General features: G+C 52.0%; 1 protein-coding gene across 1 annotated transcript in view; it reads right to left on the bottom strand.

Moving 5' to 3' along the window:
* Positions 1-23,703, bottom strand: part of LOC135284517 (zinc finger protein 271-like) — a 523,404-nt gene that overhangs the window by 138,161 nt on the left and 361,540 nt on the right. The window contains exons 3-4 of the mRNA XM_064396070.1: positions 19,354-19,996; positions 11,220-11,223 (exon numbers count right to left, since the gene is read on the bottom strand). Of these exons, the coding sequence (XP_064252140.1) occupies positions 11,220-11,223; positions 19,354-19,996 (647 nt within the window). The remainder of the gene's footprint in view (positions 1-11,219; positions 11,224-19,353; positions 19,997-23,703) is intronic.

Genomic DNA, 23,703 nt, shown 5'->3' with positions numbered 1-23,703 from the left:
AGGGCAGCCTCTTGCCAGGGCTCCTGTGCACACCCACGGGCTCCTGCTCTGCTCCTGGCCCATGCCAGCTGCCCCCAGAGCCTTTCCCAGGGGAACACGTCTGTGCTGGCCCCAGCAGCCATTGCTGCAGCCCCTGCCCTGCTGCCCAGAGCCCCGAGCTGGGGCTGCTGCTCTGCAGAGCACGGGGGCTGTGCTGCCCGGGGCCCTGGGCTGCCTCTGCTGGGCTCTGCTGCTCAGCCTGGCACACAGAGGCAGCTGATGGTGCTCCCTGCACTCACCCCCTCCCACACAGGCTCTGCGGGGCCATGCAGGGGGCTCAGAGGTGCCTGCCTTGTGCCAGGGCTGCCAGAGGGGCTTGGGGCTGCCCTGGATCCTCCTGGGGGAGTTCCCTGAGGCTCAGAGCAGGCAGTGCCCAGACTCCTTTCCCCGGGCCTGCTGTGTCCCTGGGCTGCAGAGCTCTCCTGGCTCACAGCAGACATTCAGTCCTTGATCTCGGGGTGACCCCAGCCTGGCCAGGCCTGTGCCCAGTGAGCTCCACTCCCTGCTGCTCCCTGGCACACCCTGTCCCTGCAGGTCCCCTGTGTTCTCCTGGCAGCTCCCAAGGCCCTCCAGACAAACCTTCCCCTGCCATCAGCCCTGGCACAAGCTGCAGGGCCCCTGCAGGAAGGTTCAGCACAGACCATTCCCCATCTGATGGGCACTGGCCACCAACAAGCAAAACCTGACCCAGACCTGAGTCCCCTGAAGGCCCCAGTGAGACCCTGATCTCTTCCCACTGAGCCCGTGGAGAACAAGGAACACGAGGAGCCTCCTGAGAGTCCTGAGAGTGACTCTGGAGGGGAGCAAAGCCTCCCTGCCCTGCGCTCAGGAGATGCCCTTTGCTGGTGGAGCTGCTGTGCTGGAGCCCAGCTGTGTCCCAGCAGTGCCCATGGCCTGTCCCTGCCTGAGGGCACAGCATGGACACGCAGCAGGACAGTGACCAAGCTGCCAGAGCACTCCGGCCTGGCACCCACAGCAGGGCTGGGAAGGGGAGTGTGGAGCTGGGAGGAGCAGATGTGGAAAGAGGCAGGGCCATTGTCCCTGGCTGTGCTGCTGTGCTGGGAGCCCCTTCCCTCCACCTCTGCTCACAGGCACTGCCCCTGCAGAGCCAGAGAAGGGCTGAGGAAATGCCTTGAACACACAGGTCAGGACAGCCACTTATTTTTATTCAAATGCACAGGGAACAAGTCTTCTAAAAATCTTTGTTTTACAAAAGAAAAGTAGATGTTCATGGAAAATGCTAAGAGTAGTACTACAGTATTTTATTAAAAACATTACAACACTAGAAAAATAATAAAAAATGTCTCAAGGAAAAAACAGACAAATAGGAAAAAAACAGCCAGGAGATTGAAGGTTCTGGAGGAGAAAAAAGAGAGTTTATTGTCTCTGAAAAGATAGAGTCATTACTTTCCTCAGGGCACTCTTGAGCTCCTGGTTCCTCAGGCTGTAGATGAGGGGGTTTAGGACTGGAGGCACCACTGAGTACAGAACTGACAGGGCCAGATCCAGGGATGGGCAGGAGATGGAGGGGGGCTTCAGGTGGGAAAATATACCAGTGCTGAGGAACAGGGAGACCACAACCAGGTGAGGGAGGCAGGTGGAAAATGCTTTGTGCCGTCCCTGCTCAGAGGGGATCCTCAGCACAGCCCTGAAGATCTGCACATAGGAGAAAACAATGAACACAAAACAACCAAGTGCTAAAGAGCTGGAAAATGCAATTACTCCAAGTTCCCTGAGGTAGGATTTGAAACAGGAGAGCTTGAGTATCTGTGGGATTTCACAGAAGAACTGGCCCAGGGCATTGCCATGGCACAGGGGCAGGGAAAATGTATTGGCTGTGTGCAGCAGTGAATAGAGAAAGGCACTGGCCCAGGCAGCTGCTGCCATGTGGGCACAAGCTCTGCTGCCCAGGAGGGTCCTGTAGTGCAGGGGTTTGCAGATGGACACGTAGCGGTCGTAGCACATGATGGTCAGGAGACAAAGCTCTGCTGAAATGAAAAAGAGAAAGAAAAAAGAGCTGTGCAGCACATCCTGTGTAGGAGATGGTGGTGGTGTCCCAGAGGGAATTGTGCATGGCTTTGGGGACAGTGGTGCAGATGGAGCCCAGGTCGCTGAGGGCCAGGTTGAGCAGGAAGAAGAACATGGGCGTGTGCAGGTGGTGGCCGCAGGCTACGGCGCTGATGATGAGGCCGTTGCCCAGGAGGGCAGCCAGGGAGATGCCCAGCAAGAGGCAGAAGTGCAGGAGCTGCAGCTGCCGCGTGTCTGCCAATGCCAGCAGCAGGAAGTGGCTGATGGAGCTGCTGTTGGACATTTGCTGGGGCTGCACATGGGGACCTGTTCATGGAGAAAGGACAGTGAAGAGTTACAGGGGATACCTGTAACCAAAATCAATGCTATTTCCCATACACCCTTCCCTGTAACACACACAGACACCCTTTTTTGTTCATGAGTCCTGGAGTTTTCTCTTTAAGCTCTCCCATATCTGTCCTGGTATTCCTGGATATCAAAAACCCTCAGCATTTCTACAGCCTTCTGGGAGGACAGAAAAAGTTTTGTGATGCAAAGTTATGAGTAGAGAGTGAGGGGAGTTGGTCTGGCACTTCATTCTCTTTGGAGTTTCTCTGGGCTTTAAAACTTTCTCAGGTGGAAGATGTTCACACTCCCAAGTTTTCCCTAAACATCACCAGGTACTGCTGAGAGCAGATGGATCCACCACAGCCCAGCTCCACATTTGTAGCCAAGGTCTCACTTTACTCATTTCACCAACCCGACAGCATTTTCAGTGCCAGAACACCTCTGCCTTTCCCCATCAATCTTATAACTCACAGAGGCTTGGCTGGGGGACAGGAGGGAGGGGGCTTGTTCAGAGGGAGGGGCTGCACTGGAGGGGATCCTCTGGACATCTCTAAACTCTCCCTGCCACAGCATTGCTGGGTTTTGTTTCCTCTCTATGCCTGATCTTCTCTCTGCTTCCTGGAGATTTTCCTCCTGCAGGAGTTTCCCTGTGCCTGATCTCTCCCTGCCAGCACTCACAGACCCCAAATCTCTGTGCCCTCTCCTTGGCCTGACAGAATGCTGCCTGTTTGGACAGCACTGGCTGGGGGCAGGTTCTGTTTGCAGCTTGGAGAAAGGACAGCTCACACTGAGCCTGACGGGTCCAGCAAAGGTAATGCTGCTGCTGTCCATGGGCAGAGTGTCTTAAAGCACATTAGGGATCTACTGTGAACTTATTGATCACTAAAAGTAACAGTTCAGATGTCTCAGGCACTTGTCAAAATTCATAATTAATAATTCATAATCATCCTTTATTGTTCATTCTCCCTCTATGCCATTCTCCAGTAGTAGCAAACTGAATACAAAGTCTTAGGAAATTTCTGCTTTTTTATCAAAATCCTTGACTTGAAAATATTTTATGACTGATCAGAAACCCTCAGCATGTCAGAGCTTCATGAGCATTTCACCTCCCCTGCAGCAGAAATACTGAGTTGTAGTCACAGAGTCTGCAGACATTGGGATGTTCCAGCTTTAGGAGATGGCTCCAGGAGCTGCAGCTGCATTGTCCTGCAGCCAGAGGTTCCTGTGCCAAGGCTGGCAGTGATTCTGCCCCAGGCACTTCTCAGCACCTTCCCAGCCCTGACTGATTGAAGCTCTCTGTGCCTCTGGGCTGTGCCCGGGCTGGATGCAGGCAGTGCCCCAGCCCTGCTGGGCTGCCACAAGAGCTGCTCATCAAGAGAAATGTGCTTTTGAAGCTCTTCTTGCTTACCAGGAGCTGCCTCTGTGCCAGGAGCCCAGCCCAGCTCAGCAGCACAGACACAGCACCAGGACTTTAATGACCCTCTGGGGCTTTGTGCTCAGGCCCTGAACATCAGTCCCTGAGAGGCAGCTGAAGAAACCTCTGCAGAACTCCAAGGCAGAATCCAACTCCAAAGTTTCTTGGACTTTTAATGGGTCCCACTGAGGGACACGACTGAGAAAGTGTCCCCAGGCCCCAGGCAGAGCAGAGAACTGGAGGCAGTGATGACAGGTGGGGACAAAGAGAAGCCAAGTCTTGGTGGCCTGGGGCACAGCAGCAGGGTCTGTGCCAGCAAGGGCTGGGAGGAGACACCTTGTCCTGCGGCCCTGGGACCTCCTGGCACAGCCCCAGCCAGGCTGGGCACTGTCAGCCCCTTGTCCTGCCCTCAGCATCCCCCCCTAGCCCACATCCCAGTGGCCTCAAGGATCTGCTGGAAGGAGTCCCTGGGGAGCCTTGCTCAGCAATGGCCCTGGGGGCTCCTGAATGCTCCCAGGAAGTGCAGGTTTTTCAAAGGACTTTGGGTTTTGCTTTTGCCTTGGAGTCTCTGAGAAGTCTGTGCAATCATGGGCTCCAATTATCTGCTGTAATTAGTCCCTGGAGAGGCTTTGTCGGTAACAACACTCAGTGGGGGTCATTAATACTTCAAGGTACTTCAGTTATTTGAAGGTACTCGGTGTTTCCCTTTTGATACAGACTCTGGGAGAGGTTTGTGCAATCACGGCCCCAATTATCTGCTTTAACGAGTCCCTTGAGAGCCTTGTACTGACACTCAGTGGGGCTCATTAATACTATGAGGTACTCAAGGTTTTTAAAGTACTTTGGATTTTCCTTTTCACACTGAGTCTTTGAGAAGTTTTTGTGCCATCCTGGCTCCCAATTCTCTCCTCCAAGGAGTCCATGAGGCGCCTGTGCTGGGATGGACCTCAGTGGGACCCATTCATGCCTCGACACACTTTGGGGTTTTCTTCTGACTTGGACTCCTGGAAAGGTTTGTACAATCTCCTCTCAGGTCCTGAGGTTCCAGGGTGCAGCGGCTACTGCTGACCTCTTGGTCTCTGACTCACCCGGCTGCACAGGCCAGCACCGCCGGCAGCAGTGAGGGGGGAAGGGCACTCTCCCGCTAGGAGACTTCCTAGCGGGGGTATTTAAGGCGGAATGCCTTCAGAAGGGCGAGAAACCCCCAGAGCCGTGAGGAGAGAAGCTGGGCTGCGTCCCGCAGGAGAAAAGGCTTGGACCACTCCGACAGGGAAAAAGGAGGTGTTTATTGATGGAGCGTCGGGCGCGGACAAAAAAGCTTGCTCGGCAAGGTCTTATAACTAGAACACAGCGACCAATCTAAAATTTTGAGAGGAGGGAATAACGCATAACAAACAGCTCGGATGTCCAGTGTAAATAAATTAGGGGTTGAACCCTGACCTCTAAACCAATCATTCAATGTCCAGGCCAGAATGTTCTGGATGAGTGGGCAAGGACCCTGAATAACAGACAGGCAGTTAGGGGGGAATTTAGGAAAGATAAAGTGTAGCTGACGGGACAATTCAGAAGAGGGAGAGAGAGAGAGCCCGGGGCAGAACCATCAGCAGGAATGGGGGGTACAGGAATAAACCAACTCAAAACTAATGCACCCCAACATCTCCCCCTTCTTTGTTTAAAAAAAGGAGGAGTGGGGTAACTTAAAAACCATCTTCTGAGGATTCATCTGACCAGGGGTTGTCTTTTAATTGCTCGTCTTCTTCGGTGCCTTCTTCTTCTTGACTTCCGTCCATAACCTGTTCTTCGACTACCACTCGATTCACTTCCACAGCAGACATCGACTTAACTATAAGCCCTCTAAGAATTCTCCAAACGACAGAAATTGCAATTGAAATGACCAGTAAAATGAAAAGGACTAAAACAACAGTTTTCAAAATAGAGACTACCCAGCCCGAGAGACCCCATCCCGTAAAGATGTCTCCCAGCCAGTCTGATGTTTTCTCCTTAATGTCGCTGATCATTCCCTTCATTTGGTCAATAGATCTTCTGGCGTCCCCGGCTTTGGATGATAAATTGAGGCAGCAGAGCCCTTCGAACTCTTCACACCGGTGATCATGGAGCAGCAATAGAAAATCTATTGCTGCCCGGTTTTGGAGAGTCGCCTGCCTTGTTATTTCCTCATCTGCTAGGAGGTTACTTAGAGCGGCTGAGGTAAAATTGGCTTGTTTGGCTACCCAACACTCTAGGTGGGCTAATTCACCTAGAGACTTCGCAATAGACACCCACGGGAGAAACACTGTCCATGCGACACCTTCTGGCTTTGACCAATGAACAATATTGGAGTCGCACTGTTCATTTAAATCTTTAAGATCTCTTGCTACACGGGCCGAATTGTGTGCGACAATTTTATGTTTCCAATCTTTAATTTGGGAATTGTTGGGAGCAAACAGCGTCAGCCGTCCAAATGTACACGGGCCTCCTAGAAGGCGAGGGGGGATGCCTGCCCATGCTCGGTCTCCGCAAATGAAAAATATACCGTTGGGAAGGGATCTGGGTTTATCTTCAAAGGAAAGGGCGATGGTAATATGGGAGGTAACAGAACACCAATTTCCTGCCGCGTAGTTTTGATTTGGTTCTATGATCAGTGTAAAAGAATTTTCGTCGCGGTCATGGAAAGGGAGAAATTGAACACACAAATTTGCTGATGCGGAGCCGAGCAATTTAAATTCGGTGGGGTCAGATTTAGATATGTTCAATTTGGACATTAGCCTCCTCCAGATTAAATTGGGATTGGGACTAGAGGGACGGAAAACTTTATTTTGGGAAAGGGGTTTAAGGAGGGAGTAAAGGGGCTCGGGAAACTCCTTTGGAGGAAGTGGGATCCCCACAAGGCAGGTCGACAAGGGGTCTGCTGCCGAAGTGGCGGTGAGGCACAAATGATCTCTGCCGAGGGCGCCAGCGAGCATCTTCCAAACATTTTGCTTAGGTTGAGGAACAATCCATGAGCTCGCGATGGCCAAAAGGTTCCAGAGAATGATCAGCTCAATGTGGGTCATGGGGATGGGCTTTCTCGGGCTTTCTGAAAAGAACAAGACAAAAGGTCATAAAGGTAAAACATCAGGAATGGTTCTGCTCCGGGAGGTCTAAACCTCCTTCAGAAGGCCTCTTTTTTCTCCTCCAGCAGGCCTCTTCGACCTGTGCCACTTTCTTAGTTGGAACTTTACTGGAGGCGGTGTATGGCTTGACCCATTTTGAAGGGACCCATTTTGGACCCGAGGGAGTGGAAACGCAGGCGTATCCCCTCCCCCAGGTGACAAGGTCAAAAGGTCCCTCCGTCCTCCAGGTCTCGGGGTCCTTTACGAGAACTGGAGGCTTCTCCTTCGGCTGCAGTTGTTGGTGTTGCCCAAAGTGCCGAACAATTGGTGGTTTAGATTCTCAAAAGAGCAGTTTAAGAAATTGATTGTGAAAAGGGCCCTGGCAAGGCGGACCTGGGGGGACTCCATCTTCATTGCCTCACGTTGTTGTTGAAGGACCCTTTTGAGGCTCTGATGGGTCCGCTCCACTACAGCCTGACCTGTTGGGGAATAGGGGATGCCGGTCTTATGCACTATTCCCCATTGCTGCAGGAAGTTGCGCAGTTCCCTGGATTTATATGCTGGGCCGTTGTCAGTTTTTAATGTTTTTGGAATGCCCAGCGTGGAGAAGGCTAGAAGTAGGTGTTTCTTGGTGTCATTTGCCTTCTCCCCTGCGTGGGCGGAGGCAAAAACTGCGCCGGAAAAGGTATCTACTGATACGTGAACGAATTTCAGTCTGCCAAACTCAGGGACGTGTGTAACATCGGATTGCCACACTTCGCAACTCGCCAATCCTCGGGGGTTAGCCCCTGCGTTGACAGTTGGAAGCTGGAAGGATTGACAGTGGGGGCATGTGGCCACAATGGCCTTGGCCTGGTCACGGCTAAGTTGGAACTGCCTGACCAGACCCGGCGCATTCTGATGATAGAGCTGGTGGCTGATCTTAGCCTGGCGGAACACGTCTGGGAGCGGGGCCACCTGCACAGGGGCAGCGAGGGCATCCGCTCTCCTGTTCCCCTCGGCGATGAACCCTGGCAGGTTAGTGTGGGACCGCACATGCATCACATAAAATGGTTGCTCTCGGTGAGAGACTAAATTTACTAGTTTGGTGAGCAATTGATAGAGGGCTACGTTGGACACTTCCTGCAGAATCGCTTGTTCTGAACGGGCAACTACACCCGCTACATAAGCGGAATCGGTGACCAGATTGAATGGTCCAGGGAACTTCTCGAAAGCCCTGACGACAGCATCCAACTCAGCTACTTGAGGTGATCCTTCCACCTCCTTGATGTCAGCTTCCCACTGCTGAGTCTGCGGATCCCGCCAAGTCATAACTGACTTGTGGGAGGCGCCGGATGCGTCAGTGAAAACGGTCAGAGCCTTCAGAGGAGTCCTACTCTGAATCTGCTGAAGAGATAATTTAAACTGGACTTCCGAATTAAAAATTTTGTGAGCCGGCCGATGAATAGAAATCTGACCGGTGTAGCTGTCCAGAGCGAACTGCAGGGCCTCATTCTCTTGGAGAAGGTGTTCCAACATAGCTTTTGTAAAGTGGGCCGAATCTAATTTGAGTGGTATGTGAATACATGTGAAATCCACACCTGCCAACTCCCTGATCCGAAGGCGAGCCTTACGGATCAGCTCCGCCACCAGCTCCTGTGGCCTCGTCATTCTTTTGGACCTTTGGTGACTAAGGAACACCCACTCTATAATCAAGAGAGGGTCCCTAGCCCCTTGATCTTTTTTGGTGTTCTTGATGTCCTCCCACTGGAAGATCATTCCATGGAGGTGTGGCAATTTCCCAAGAATAATGAATTTGAAGGGCAGACCCGGCTGGTAACGATGGGCTTGCCTCTCCGAGATGGACTTTTGGATCCTTTCCAACGCAGCTTGTGCCTCTTGGGTGAGCGACCCAGGAGAACTAAGCTCCTCTCCCCCTTTCAATAAATTGAAAAGGGGGGCCAGGTCTTCGGTGGGAATGCCTAGCCAAGGCCTTACCCAATTCAGAGACCCACACAGCTGCTGGGCATCAGAAAGCGTTTGAATGGAATTCCAAATTTTAATTTTTTGTGGTGTAATAGTTGTTTTGCTAATTGTAAGACCTAGATACCTCCAGGGTGGCATTCTTTGAATTTTGTCCTGCTGCAACTCGAACCCTGCAGCAACCAATGCACTGATTGTTAGGTCAAGACTGTGAGCAAGTTCGTCATCAGTTGGAGCACAGACGAGAATGTCATCCATGTAATGGAAAATTGTAGCGTTGGTTGCCTTTGCCCTGACTGATGAGAGCAAGGAAGAGACATACCACTGGCAAATTACTGGACTGTTCTTCATGCCTTGGGGTAAAACTTTCCAGTGGTAGCGCCTCCTAGGGGCCTCTCGGTTGATGGTAGGAACCGAGAAAGCAAAACGCGGAGCATTCGTCGGGGTGTAGTGGAATTTGGAAAAAGCAGTCTTTTATGTCAATTACAGCTAAATTCCAATTTTGGGGGAGCATTGTTGGGGAGGGCATCCCTGGTTGGAGGGGACCCATGTCTTCGATGACGTTGTTAATTTGTCTAAGGTCGTGAAGGAGCCGCCACTTCTCTTTATTAGGTTTCTTTATGACAAACACTGGGGAGTTCCACGGAGACGTGGTCTCCACCAGGTGACCTCGCTGCAGCTGCTCTTCTACGAGTTCCTCGAGCGCCTTTAATTTCTGTTTTGAAAGCGGCCACTGTTCTACCCAGACAGGTGTGTCAGTCAGCCAATTCAATTTCTGGGTAGGGCGCTCCTCAGTGACCGCTGCCCCAAAAACCTGGGGAGCTGCTGGTAGATCAATTCGGGCTCCCCACTGGGCGAGCAGGTCCCTCCCCCACAGGGGCTCCGTGTAATCTAAAACAAATGGACGTACAGACGCTAATTGTCCATCCGGCCCCATAATTTGCACAATGCTCTTAGATTGTTTCGCCAATTGGATCCCTCCTACACCTCGGATTCGTTCTGCTGCGTCCTGCAATTCCCAATGCGACGGCCAATCCCGTGAGGGAATGACCGTAACATCTGCTCCAGTGTCCAGAAGCCCGTGAACGAGCTTCTGGTCCCCACCTTTCTGTAGGCTGCAGGTGATTCTTGGTTTTTCTTTGCCTAGGGCCTGAGCCCAAGCCACCGATGGGAGGTGTGAGGATGTGGATATTTTGGGTGGCTTGGAGTCCCAGAGCTCCTCAGGGATAGGAATGGCTTGCGCCACAATTTGACCCCGAGGCAGAAAGGTGGGAGGGCTGGCACAATACATGGCTACTTCGAATGTTTTCGGGTCTGATGATATGAGACCCGGGATGATGTGAATGTCTTGTGGTGTGAATTTGGAATCTCCAACTGTGACGAACCTACCCTTGGTCCGATACCAGGTACCTGGGCACTCCGGGCTGACGGAGACGAGTTGGATATTTGAGTCAATAAGATGGAGAGGTTCCGCCAACTGCAACCGAAAGGGGACCGTCCTGGAGGTGGTTGTTAGGACTGGCCGAGGCACCTCCTGAAAAAGATCAGAAATAGATTCGTGAGAAGTTGAGTTTGGTAAAGTTTTAGAATCTGTGGCAACAGGCAGGTCCTGCTGGAGGTCCCCCTCCCTTCCCTTTTCCCCGCGTGATGAAATGGTGGCACCCGCCCTATTTTTATTGTGGCGCGGGGAGGAGGCGCGCTTGCAATTTAGTTTTTTGGTTGGTGTTGTGGGGTCCCCTGAGGCCGATGTTTCTTTTTAAATTCGTAAAACTCCCGCCTCAGGGGACAGTCCGGCATCCAATGCCCAGACTGGTTGCATAGGTGGCACGGCGCATCCGTCCGGGGTTGCAGCTTTGGCGTGTTGGGCTGTCGGGACGGGGCAGCAGCAGCAGCTGTGGTGACTTCCTCCAGGTCGGTGGCAGCTACCCTTCGAGCCGGAGCCCTGGGCTGCTTGTCCAGCTCCTCCGCGATAATGGCGACTTTGCGGTCGCAGACGTCTAGCATCTGATCCAGCGTGGGGGGAGGATCTAACGGCAGACTGAGGATGGCGGCCTTGCAAGCTGGATTTGCATTCGTCGCTGCCACCTCAGTGAGGATTCCCCTCTTAGTTGACTCATCATGGACCTGCGTCTCGACCGCCCTGCGGAGGCGCTCAACAAAGCTTAAAAAGGGCTCGTTAGGATCTTGCATAATTTTTACATATGATGTTAAGGGGGTAGCAATAGACCGTAAGGTGAGGAAAGCCCACTCGGCTGCTTTGGCTGCCTCCCTTAAAGCCTCCACTGGAACAAACCACGCTTGAGCCTGCCCATCCTCCCATGCTCCTGTCCCACACAAGTGGTCGGTTGTTAACACACCCCCCTGCAGATCTGAGGCTGTGGCTCGGTTTTCCCACAGCGAGGGTAAGATGTTACCAATTTCTCTCCGCCAATGTTTTTCCCAAACAAGGAATTCTGTGGGGTTTAAAAGGCAGGAGAACAGCCGCCTTAAATCTGCAGGGGTGACCACTGTTTCAGAGAGTGTAGCTCTTAGAATTCCCCGAAAATATTCACTCTCCCTGGAGAAATCCTTTTGGGCTTTGCACAGCTCCTTTATCGAATGCTGTGGGAACGGAGTCCAATGTGGCTGGGTCCTCCCCTCCCCCCCGGGCTGGTAAGTGACCGGGGCCGCCGAGAGGACCGGCGGCTCTGGAATTTGGCCTTCAGCTCCCTCCCCCGCGGCTCCGGACGGAGCGTGGGAACCGGAGCTGAGAGGGGAAGAGGGAGGGGGAGAGATAAGACTGGGGGCGGAGACGGCTGATGACTTTGTCCCCGCCTGGGAGACGTGGCATGGGGGAGGCGCTGATGCCGGAGTGGGAGTACCTCGGGGTGTAGGACTGGGAGAAGGGAAGGGAGGGGCGGAGGGAGGAACAGTGGGAGGGGAAACCGGATAAGGGAAAGAGTTGTGGTGAGAAAAAAGTGGGTTTTGGGAAGAAGAAGGAATGTCGGTGGGAAGCCCCACGCGGTGTCCGCCATTTCGGGCTCCTTGTGAGCTATCCTGGAAGAGTGGGGTAGATGGCGGGGAAGGAGGAGGAGGGGGGGGGGGAATATTGAGACGAACTGAACCTTTACGACTGGGAGCAGTTTTAGGTGGGAGAGGGGGTGGACAGGGAGAGCCCCGGGAAGTTTGGCCAGAATTTCCCGGGCGGGGGGAACAGGATTCCCGAAAGGAGCCGGGGCGATGACCTGAGCCCCGCGCGGTGCTGTTGCGGGCTGCTGCTTTCAGGATTCCGCGCTTGGGGGAAGCGGGGGAGGGGGAAGGATTAGAACAAAAGGAACAAGATGAACTGGGAACAAAACTGGAGTCAGACGGCTGCCCCCTCAGTTTCTTCTGGGACTTTAGAACTTTCCTAATTTGGGAAGCCCAGAAAGCAGTCTGCGAAAGCGAAGAATTTCCTGCTCGAGTTAATTCCCCTAATTTGGTACAAACTTGTCCCCAAAAATGCCAATCGTGAATTTGTTCAGGGGAAAGCTCTGGGAACTGAGCAGAGAGCCAAAGGACTAGTTTTTGAACTTCTTTTTTTTCTATTTTTTCAAAACCCCCCCGAGAAAGGATAACAGAAACAAAGTTAAAGTGCCTTTTTTGAGCTTTTGTAAAATGAGCACCCATTATGAGATGGTAAAAAGCTCAAACCCACCAACCCTGAATAACGTGAAGGAAAAGACCTTTGGGGCAACCCCCCCGGAGCCGGACTACGCCGGCAAGGCGCTGGCCAGCTAGGGAAAAACGAGAATCCCGGGTGAAGCCGGGGAGCCGGGCGAAACCGGCGGACCGGGTGAAACCGGCTCAAGTTACAAAGGTGGGGGGGGGAAGAGGAAGAAAGAAAGGGAAAAGAACTCACGTTTCCAGGGGTGGTTTGACTCCCGCGGAGGAACTCGACTCCGGGGTGCACGGAGCTTCCGGTTCCAGTCCCAAGTGGGGACGATACCCATGAAAATGGGTCCGCTCCCACACAGGGTAGGTTAACGACTCGCGAGAAACTTTCTGGGAGTCCAACGGATCGTGCCCGTCGGCTCCGGGGTTCTCTGTCGTAGGGTCCGCGGTGTCGGACTGCCCCACCAGGGCTCAGCTCTAAATGCACCCTGGAGCTTATTATAATCAAGCAAGTCCTGACAAACCATGGCTCTGCCTTGATTTACCTCCACTCTACTGCAGTTCATTAGGAGGGTTTCCTTTTTCAGTTATGGAGAAATATTTCAAAGAGCTTCTAGGAAGTATGTATTCCTGTTTTAAACGGTGTCTTTTATTGCTGTTCTTATTACACAAGAGGTGATTGCAGCATTCAGTGACTGATATTGATCCAGCAGGGACTCTCCTAAGGAGCTCTGGCCTGCTCAGAGAAGCTGTGCCTTGAGGTCTGACGCAGCGTGGACAACCTTGCTCCACATAACCCATGCCCATTTTGTCTCTCCTCACTCACCTGGGACCTGCTTTGCTCAGAGAACTGGCTGTACACAGCCAAAGAGGGGTCATCTTCTTTTGTATTTTGAACCAATCTAAAACTCCTGAGTTTCCCCATTGAAAACAGACATCCTCCTCAAGTGTGTGCCAAGCCCAAGCTGCCACCAAGGAGGTTCCCCTTCCCTAAGGCAGAACCCTGCAAGGAATATTTTAGACACACAGGAAGTTCTGCAATAAACACAAATCCAGAGTTTGCTCAGGGCAGAATTAGACCAACTCCAATGGACAGACCAGCTTTGAACTCCTTGCAGCTGAAAGCTCTGAGTTGGGAGGTGTGGGAGAGACCCAAGAGTGAGGGAAGGGAAATGCAGAGCACCCAGCCAGTGCTTCTGTGCAGACAGGCTGTGGGGAAGGGCACTGCAGAGCTGCCCTGGGCCAGCTGGGAGGGTGGATCATCATCCCAGTCTGCACTGGGCCATTACAAGACACTGTTGGATGGACACTGCACCGACCACAGCGCGCCAGCCCATTGCTCAGGGCTGCTGTCACTGCCCAGAGCCAGAGGGGATCCCTGGCTGGGGGCTTGTGCCATGGCCACCTGCCCTGTGCCGCGCTGGCCGCTCAGGCACCAGGAACCAGCAGCAAAGGGCACTGCCAGGGCCAAAGGCCAGCTCAGCCAGACAGAAAGGGGCAGTGCTGGCACTGTTTCCATGGCAGCCCTCACTGGGGGTGACACCTGGGTCACCTGTCCTGGCAGCTGCCATGGAAAGCCCTGGCAGGGACTGAGGGCACAGACACTGGCACTGAGACACTGCTGGGCCGGGTGCTGAGCACAGGGCTGAGCACGCAGAGATGGTTTTGTTCTTGCTGAGCTGCAACAGAGCCAAGGCCTGTCCTGCCCCTCCTCCAGCCACGCTGGGCAGGGGCTGGGGCTGTGGGGGAGCTTGGCAGGGGACACAGCCAGGACAGGTGACCCCAACTGACCCCGGGGATACCCCAGACCACAGGACATCATGCTCAGTGTATGAAGTGCGGGGAACAAGGAGGAAGGGGGGAATTTTGGAGTGAGGGTTTTTGCCTTCCCAGATAACTCTTAGGCAAGAGGAGGCCCTGTTTCACCAGCAGGCAGGGTCAGTACCAAAGACACAGACACCAACTTCAGGAATACTGTAATTTATATAATGCACAGCTGCAAAGAATTACAAAAGGATAAGCTCAGCAAAGCACATAATCGTTAGCAAAGAATTACAAAAGAAGCTCAGCAATCCATCCAGTCATTACTACCAAAGATTGCCTGCAGTGATTAAAGAAAGGTCCATCACCAGTTACCCTCAGACTTTACCATCACCCAGATCCACACATCAGCTGGGGCAGACAAGGACTGCAGAGCCACTCCCAGACACTGGGAATTCCTGCAGGTGCCTCCACCTTTGCAGGCAACCGGGCTCCAAGCCTGCTGTGAAAGGACACAGCTTTTACACTGTCAAACAAACAAGCTGACATCACTGCTAGTGTGAGAACATCTGGTTTCATTCTCCTGTTTGGTTTCTCCCAAAGCCTGGCCAGGACTCTTGTTTATACTGAAACCCCTTGTGTGAGGACACGAGGCTTTATTCCATTTTCATCAGAAGGCTGATTTATTATGTTATATATTATATTAAAATACCACATTACAACTATACTAAAAGAACAGAGAGAAGAAGATCAGAAGGCTACCAAGACAAGAATAGAACAGGAATCAATAACAAAATCCTGTGACTGCTCACAGCCTTGGCACAGGTGGCTGTTATTGGTCACTAATTGAAAACAATCCACATGAACCAATGAAAGATGCATCTGTGGCATTCCACAGCAGCAGATAGTTATTCTTTACATTTCTTTCCTGAGGTTCTCAGCTCCTCAGGACAGGAAAAATCCTAGCAAAGGATTTTTCACTAAAATATCATGGCTACACCCTGGGCCTCGGCCTTGGCCAACAGCCCCTGGGCTCAGCTCCTCTGCAGCTCAGCACAAACACTGTCTGCTCCAGGCACTGCTGCTGCCCAACCAGCTCCTGGTTGCTGGAGGAGCAGCCCTGGGAACTGGTTGTGTTCCCTCAGTGGCACAACATCCCTGTTCTCACAGTGCCAAAGAAAGCTGTTGATGCCAAGTGCAGCCAGGATGAACCATTGCTGTGACTGCAGCCCCTCTCTTGGGGCCCTACAAACAGCGCTGCAAAAGGAGCCCCTTGGAGCTCTCCTGGGCCAGCGACTCCCTCTGAGTGGGGCCTCTCCCAGCCGGGAACTCTCCTGTTTGCTGCACTCAGGGATCCTGAACAACGAGGGAGCCTGGGCCGATCCCTCCACTCCTCCAGGCTCAACCCTTCACCCACTGGGGAGATGCCAAAGCATCCACAGGGAGAATGTCCTGCCCTCAGGGGAATTTCTCACAGGTGCCTTGCACTGACTCTTTGTGTCTGTGTGCACACAGGAGTGCCTGTGCTGGGGAAATGTGGCAGAAATGCTGCTCTTGGAGGGGTTGGAGTGCCTTGGATAGCTGAGTCAGTCAGGCCTGTAAGTGAGGTTAAATCATGAGGTCTAAGTGAAGTTAAATGCTACTAAGGGTGGTTCTTTTGCTAAGTTGTTATGTTTAATATAAGTTATAACCTAAGTTGAATATTGTTAAGTGTTATTCCTCTTTTAAATTGATAAGTCATAGGTCATAATTTAGGTTAAATACTCTTAAGTGCTGTACTTTTGCTAAATTGTGAAGTTTAAGGTATCACTTAAGGTTAAGGTTAAGTTAAGTCCTGTTAAGCTTGAGCTATGTTTAGTCCTGTTCAGCTTTTAGGCCGTATTCCTTTTATCCTTGCCCTCACTGTCCTGTTGACACACACACACACACACACACACACACACAGGGTCAGTTCTTGGTTTATTTCTGGTTTGATTGTCTGGATTTGATTTGGTTTTGTTGTTGCTTTATTTCCCTGGTGTGCCTGAAGTGTCCAATCAGGAGTGACTCTTGCCAAGGAACTTTGTGGTGCTGTCCCTTAATATTAAATCTGGTTGTTGCTGATCCCTTGCTGGGGATGTTTTCAGCACACTCAAGCCCTCGTTCGTAACAGGGTGAAGGAGCCCTGGCCCAGGCTCTGGCCCTGGGGGACACGGGGACACTGCCGGGGGGTCCCTATCCCCCTGTCCCACCCCCAGGGCCCCAGCCCCCCGTCCCCGTGTCAGGCTCTGGGGTCGATCTCATGGAACATCCTCTGGGGGAGGCTGCGGCGCCGGGGGCGGGGGGACTCGGGGAGACAGGGGACCCTGCTGTGCACGAGCAGTGTTGGACTGCTCTGGGGGAACTGTGAGGGGGGCTGGGGCAGAGTGACCTCCCCAGTGACCTCACAGTGCCCCTGTGATGTCACACAGCTGATCTGTGATGTCACACAGCCCGCTGTGATGTCACAGCCCACATTATGATGTCACAGATTCTTCTGTGATATCACACAACCTACCCTGGGATGTCACAGCCATTCTATGATGTCAGAGAGACACCCTGTGATGGCATAATCCATTCTGTGATGTCCAGCCATTTGTGTCACAGAGCCTACTCCTCGATGTCGCAGGCAACTCTGAGATGAAACACACCTACTCTGTGATGTCACAGCCTGCTCTGTGATGTTACACAGTCACACGGAGATGTCACAACCCACTCTCTGATATCACAAAGCCACTTTCCATGTTGGCAGAGTTTGCTCCATGGCCTCACACCCTATTCTATGACATCACAGCCAGCTCTGTGACATCACAACCCCCTCAGTGATGTCAAAAAACCCTCTCTATGATGTGATACTGCCACTCTCTAGTGTCACAGCACACACTTTGACCTCACAGCCTGCTCTATGATGCCATACAGCCATGCCATGATGTCACAGCCTGCTCTGTGATGTCACAGAATCCCCTCTATGATGCTCTAGCTGCTCAATGACCTCACACAACAAACTCTGTGATGTCACAGACCAACCTGTGACCTCACTCAGCCCACTCTGTCCTGTCACACTGCCCCTTGCTGACATCACAGCTGCTCTGTGCCTCCATGACACAGCCACAGAGGTGCTGCTGTCACACAGCCCCCTCTGGGACATCCCCCAGCCCCTGCCAGTGCTGAGCCCCTGTCAGCTCTGGCTGTGCCCTGCTGGTGTCCCTGAGCTGCCCTGGCAGTGCCCCAGCCCTGCTGGGCTGTGCACAGGAGCTGCTCCTGGCCAGAGCTGTGTCTCTGCAGCGCTGCCCTTGCCAGGAGCTGCCTCTGGGCCAGGAGCCCGGCCCAGCTCAGCAGCACAGACACAGCACAGGGATTTGAATGACCCTCTGGGGCTTTGGTGCTCTTTGTGTCTGCCCTGGCCAAAGTGCTGCCCAAGTTGGCTCTGTCAGGGCCTTGCAGCTGCTGCCCATCCCTGTGCCCTGTGCAGCCCAGGCTGTCCTACGGTGTCCCTGCCCTGCGCTTCTGTCCCTGCAGGCTGTCGTCATCCCCCGGCTGCCCCACCTGGCTGGCCCCTTCCTTTGCTGACAGCTCTGCCTCCTGCCTGCCTCTGCCCACACAAAGCCTTGGGCTGCTCCAGGCTCTGAATGGGGGATATCTTGCACCACAGCCTTGCCCTGGGAAGGAAATTCCTTTCTCCTGGTGTCCAGTCTGGGCTTGCCCAGCTGCCCTTGGTGCCATTATCTCTTTCTCTGGCTGTTTTACACAATAAAGAAAAACTCCAGGATGTTTGAAACCACCCTTCAATCCCTCCCCGGCTGCTCTTATTCTGTCCTCAGTCTCCACACCACTGAGCCCAGAGTCTGCCGCCTCTCCCTGCTAGTTATGGGATGAGGCCTCCAAAACATATCCTGAGAGGTTTTTGGGTCCTCTCCAAGGTCTGTGAAAATGAAAAAAGCAGTCAGAGTTATTTTCTCCCAAATCTTGCAGTGACAGAACAAGGCTCAGTATCTTTGAGCTGAATGAGGGCAGATTTACAATTGTTTAAAGGAGAAAATATTTTACATTTATGAGAATGGCACAAAACTGCAACTGTTTTTCCAGAGAAGTGAATTCCCCATCTCAGGAATTATGCAGAGCAAGAGCTTTGTACAACCTGACCCAGTGAAACACACTTATCCACAAGCACAGAATTCCTCTGCCTGCTACGGGCTCCAACAACTACAGCAAGGCCCTGTTCACTTCAAAATTGCTTCCTAGAGCAGAATAATCTAATAATTGTTTTAGCTCTGATACAGTGGAGTAAATAACTCATTTTATAAAATTTAGTCTGTGGTGTAAACGAACTATACTGTCTAGTCATGATCAGAATCAATCAGAGCTGTATTTACATAAATTTATCTAGTATTCCATTGTTAATTCTGTGGGACAAATTGCATTAAGGTTCAATTCCACCTGTCCAATCTTTTATACCTTTGGCAAAGGACCCACTCCCAAGGCTGTTGCCATGGCCAGCAGGGCTGGGCCGAGCTGGGATGCTCGCTTTCCACGGGCCAGGGTTTAGGAATGGGATTCCCCAATTTTTTGCTCCTGCTAAAACCACGCTGCTGCTCGCTGCCCTCCCGCCTTCCATGGAAAGCACAAAAAGGAATGATCCCGGGCTGGGATAAGAAAAATTTATTGGGAACAGCAACGAGATAAAAAACAAAAAGTAACAAAAATAATATTGACAACAGAAGGGCTATGAAAAAGGGAAAACTGCAACACAAGGACTGTCTCTTCCCGGCCACAATTTCCTCCTCCCTGCAAAGGACAATCTTCTCCTAGGGGAGAGAGAGAGACACTTTCCTGCCCCTGGCAATGACTTGAGGTGAGAGTGAATGTAATGACACGGCCCTGGCCAGACCCTCATGTTCTTTGATCCCACATCATGTCATTGGCAGGGGCAGGAAAAGAGACAGGTGTCTTCCCAGCATGGATCACAGGGAACATGGATCACCATGGCTCTTCCCAACATGGGTCCTCCAATGAGGGATGAAGCTGGAGCAGGGCACAAAGCTCTCCCTGCAGTTGGGACATTTGCAGGGCTTGCCTTACTGGTGCTTCCGTTGGTGTCTGGTCAAGTCAGAGCTCTGGGTGAATCCCTTCCCACATGTGGCGCACTCATACGGCCTCTCCCCAGTGTGGATGCGCTGGTGCCTGACGAGGGTGAAGTTGTGCTTGAAGCCCTTCCCACAGTCGGGGCAGCGGAAGGACCTCTCCTCATTGTGAATCCGCTCATGCAGGTGGAGATTTGAGCTGGTCTGAAACCTCTTCTGACACGTGCAGCACTCGTAGGGCCTCTCCCCAGTGTGGATGCGCTGGTGGGTGATGAGGTGGGAATTGCGCTTGAAGCCCTTCCCACAATCTGGGCAGCAGAAGGGCCTCTCATCGGTGTGAATCCGCTGGTGTCTGAGGAGATCTGAGCTGATCTGAAACCTCTTCTGGCACTCAGGACACTCATAGGGCTTCTCCCCAGTGTGGATGCGTTGGTGGGTCACAAGGGTGGATCTGTAGCTGAAGCCCTTCCCACATTCCCCACACTCGTAGGCCCATTCCCCAGTGTGGATCATCTGGTGGTGGATCAGGCTGCTGCTCTGCCTGAAGCTCTTCCCACACTCCAAGCACTTGTAGGGCTGCTCCCCATCATGAAGCTTCTCACAGACCACCAGCTCTGAGCTCTGGCTAAAGCTCTGTCCACCTTCCTGGCCCAGGGTGTGTCTTTCCTCCTCAGAGTACCCTGGGCTGGGTTTGGAGCCCCTCATCCTATGGGATCTCTGTGTCTTTTCTTCCCCATTGGATTCCTGTGCCATGGAGCCACTCAAAATGGCCTCTTCCATGAGGTTCTGCCGTGGGGATTTGTCCTCCCTGGTCTCCATCCTCATCTCCTTGTCTGGGGGAGGAAGACCAAGGAGAGGATGGGATTTGCCTCTGTGCCACAGGTAAAGGGAAGGAGATCCTTCCAGCGCTTCCCCAGCAGGATGGTGTTGGCTGCAGGTTTGTCCTGCAGCCGGGGGCCATGCTGGGCTGGGAGATGGAGCAGGAGAGAGGGGGAAAGGGGCACTGACTACCTCCTCACCTGCCTGCGTGTCCCGGGGAATCTTTCCCTTAAGCTCAGCCTTCTCCTCCATCTGGCAGTGGTTTTGAGATGGGAAATTCTGGTTTGGGAGGAAAACAAGAGATGAGTGCATTGAGTTTTGCACTGGTTTGCGGGCAAACCAGGGGGAGAATCTAAGACAGAATTACAATTTAATAAGAAAATTAAGATCAAGGCAATGATACAGAAACACGGCCTTAAACTGACACAGTCAGGATATAACCTGACACCCTGTTACTCAGGGTGGTAGCAGCAGTCCCATTAAATGGTGGCTGCAGTCCTGTTGCAGTGATGAAGTGATTCTGTCGAAGCAGTGATCCTGTAGTAGGGTCTGGTCTTCCTCTGAAGGTCCAGTGGTGCTTATGGAGCTCTTGTCCTCTCCACTACGCAGGGTGCTACCGGTGTTGCAAGGCTCAGCTTATATCCAGGTAGGAATTATTGGCTCATCCCCCTGGGCGGAGCATCCCACAATGGGATGATGTCATTTTATCAGCCCTGCAGGGACACTCAATGGCCCATTCACAGAAGATGGCCCCTGGAGGTTGTTATCAGGGCTCATACATGGAAGAGATAAAGAACACTGCCCTGTCACACTTGCCCCACCCCAGGGGAGGTCTCTGTCCCTGTCATTCCCTTGTTGTCCCCCCTTTTCTCTTCTCTTTCCATGTCTCTCTCTACCTCACATTTACTGTTCAATACAATCCACTTTGGATTTGGTCTTGGTAGCACCTTAATTGGGGCAGAGGCATTTCTCTAACAATTTTCTTAACCAGATTGCAATATTATTTTGGCACAGCGAGTTTAGGCACTGCTCTCTGACCCCAAGTGCCTTGGATAACAGCATGGTTCCCTCCTCTGAAGAGGTTGTGGTCCTCTCTGGAGGAATTCTTAGAAATTTGGATGCAGCTACATCTGAGCAACTTAGGAAAGAATGGATGAGGAAAATGGCTGTTGTGGGTGGCCAGTGTAAAGAAAATGTTTTGTTCTCCTTCCTTGAAAAGTTTGTTAAAAACACTGGAGGAAAGGGAGCAAATTATACCAGTAAGACTGACAAGGTTCACTCACCCCATGGTGAGGAACACAAGGCTGCTAAAAGTCGCACAAGAAGTCCAGCTCAAGTAGCTAAATTTCTGCATAAATGCCAAATTCACAGGCTTAGGGGCTTTGCCACATATGAGAATCATTATTCTCTTCATCCCTGTCACCCTTGTGACAGCCCCACAGTGCTTTCTCTTCCTTTTAATCTGTGTTGGGCCGAATTTCCACTTTTCTTTTATGGGAACCTGCCAGCAGCTGAGCTGGAGCTGTGCAGGAACCAATGAAACTTGGAATTGCCACAGAATTGCTTCTATTATCGGTTTATTCATGTTTGGGATTTATTTGCATTTTCATCACATGTGACTTTTTGGAAAATCAAATATTCATCAAAATGATTAATGCAGAGTTAAATTTAATTTCTGCCAATTTTATTTTGTCCAGTGCCCAGGGGATGCTCAAGGGGTCTCTGCCTCACCCTGGAGGATGCTTGGGAGGGGCTTGTGGGGGCTGTCCCTGTCCCTGTCCCTGTCCCTGTCACGCCAGGTCATTCCCCAAGGGGTCTCCATCATTCTCACCCCAGGGAATGCCTGGGGGCTCTCCCTCCCTCTCATCCCTGTGCCAGGGGGTGCTCGGCCCAGTCTCTGTCCCTCGCAGCCCAGGGGATGCTCGGGGGTCTCTGTCCCCTCACTCTGGGGGATGCTCAGGGGGTCTCCATCCCACTGGCCTCAGGGAATGCTTGTGCAGTGCTGGGGACCAGGGACTCTGTGTCCCTCTCACCGCTGAGGGTGCTCGGGGCTGGAGGGGCTCTCCAACCTTCTCATCCCTGGGGAGGCCAGGGGGGTCTCTGTCCCTCTCAGCCCTGGTGTGACCCCACCCAAACATCATCGGGCTCAGAGGGACAGAGACACCCCCAAACCCCCAGAAGAGCTGAACCTGGGATTTGGTTTGGGGCTGAGGATTTAGGATAGGGCTGGATTTGGGGGTGGAGTTGGAGTTAGGGCTGAGATTTGGATTAGAACTGGGATTGGAGTTAAGGCTAGAGATGGGATTGGCTTTAGGGCTGGGATTGGGAATGGGTCTGGGGCTAGACGAGTCTGGCACTGGGATGAGATTAAATACAGAACTGTGAGTGTGTCTAAACATGGAGTGAGATTGAGACTAGGATCAGGGCCAGGTTTGGGACTGAGCTCACCCCGAGCGGGACAGGGGGGATGTCACTGCAGGATGTCCCTGGCATTGTCCCAGCCTTCCTCAGGCACCTCCAAACCTGGGAGGCAGCTGGGTGCTCCAAGATCCAGGTGCTCCCACCCTGCCCTTCAATACCAGGCGAGCATTCCCTGAGGGTAGCCCACTAACCCACTGTCCTGGATTGCCAAACAGATTGTATTCTCTTTGCCTTCTGTATGGCAGTTGTCTTCTATTAACTGGGCAGTTTTCCTTATCTCTTCAACACCCAATCCTCCCTCTGGGCAGACATCTGCTGATAACGGCTATTGAATGGCACTGCATGACTGATAAGAACTACAGCATCCTATTGTGAGATGCTCTGCCCAGAAGGGAGAGCCAAGCATTCCTACCCAGATATAATCTTGAGTTTCTGGAACACCAGCATGGCTTTCTCCACTGGATTTTCCCAGAGAAACAGCAGCTGCCTCTTCCACTGGATCTTCGGAGGAAGACTACACCTTTCTACAGGATCCCTGCTCCAGCAGAACCACTCCTGGCACTCCAATTGGACTGCAGCCACCATTCCAATTGGACTGCTACCAACACCCTGACCAACAGGGTGTCAGGTTGTGTTCTGACTCTGTCAGTGTTGTCTTGCTTTACTGCATTGTTTATTTTATATTTTTATTGTTTCCCTAATAAAGAACTGTTATTCCTGCTCCCATATTTTTTCCTGAGAGCCCCTTAATTTAAAATTTATAACAATTCAGGGGGAGGGGGTTCACATTTTGCTTTTAGGAGAGGCTTCTGCCTTCCTTAGCAGATACCTGTCTTTCCAAAACAAGATGGAGTGACATCAATCTCTGCTTAATAACTGGTTTTGCTTTAATGCAGTTACGTTGAAATCACTTCCTAGTATATGATATAATATGATATGATATATTATATATGATATATAATATGTTGCAGCTGTTATACCTCGGAGTAAATTTTTCTGATTAAGATAATATTGTCTAATCATTACCATAATAGATAATATATATCTACAGAAATCTATATGTTTGCCATCCTTAATCCTATATATCGGATATAATATATATATATAT

Source organism: Passer domesticus, chromosome 21 (genome assembly GCF_036417665.1).
Source record: "Passer domesticus isolate bPasDom1 chromosome 21, bPasDom1.hap1, whole genome shotgun sequence".
Taxonomy (NCBI): domain Eukaryota; kingdom Metazoa; phylum Chordata; class Aves; order Passeriformes; family Passeridae; genus Passer; species Passer domesticus.
The sequence above is the reverse complement of the archived record's forward strand: the minus strand, read 5'-3'. Positions and strand labels throughout refer to the sequence as shown.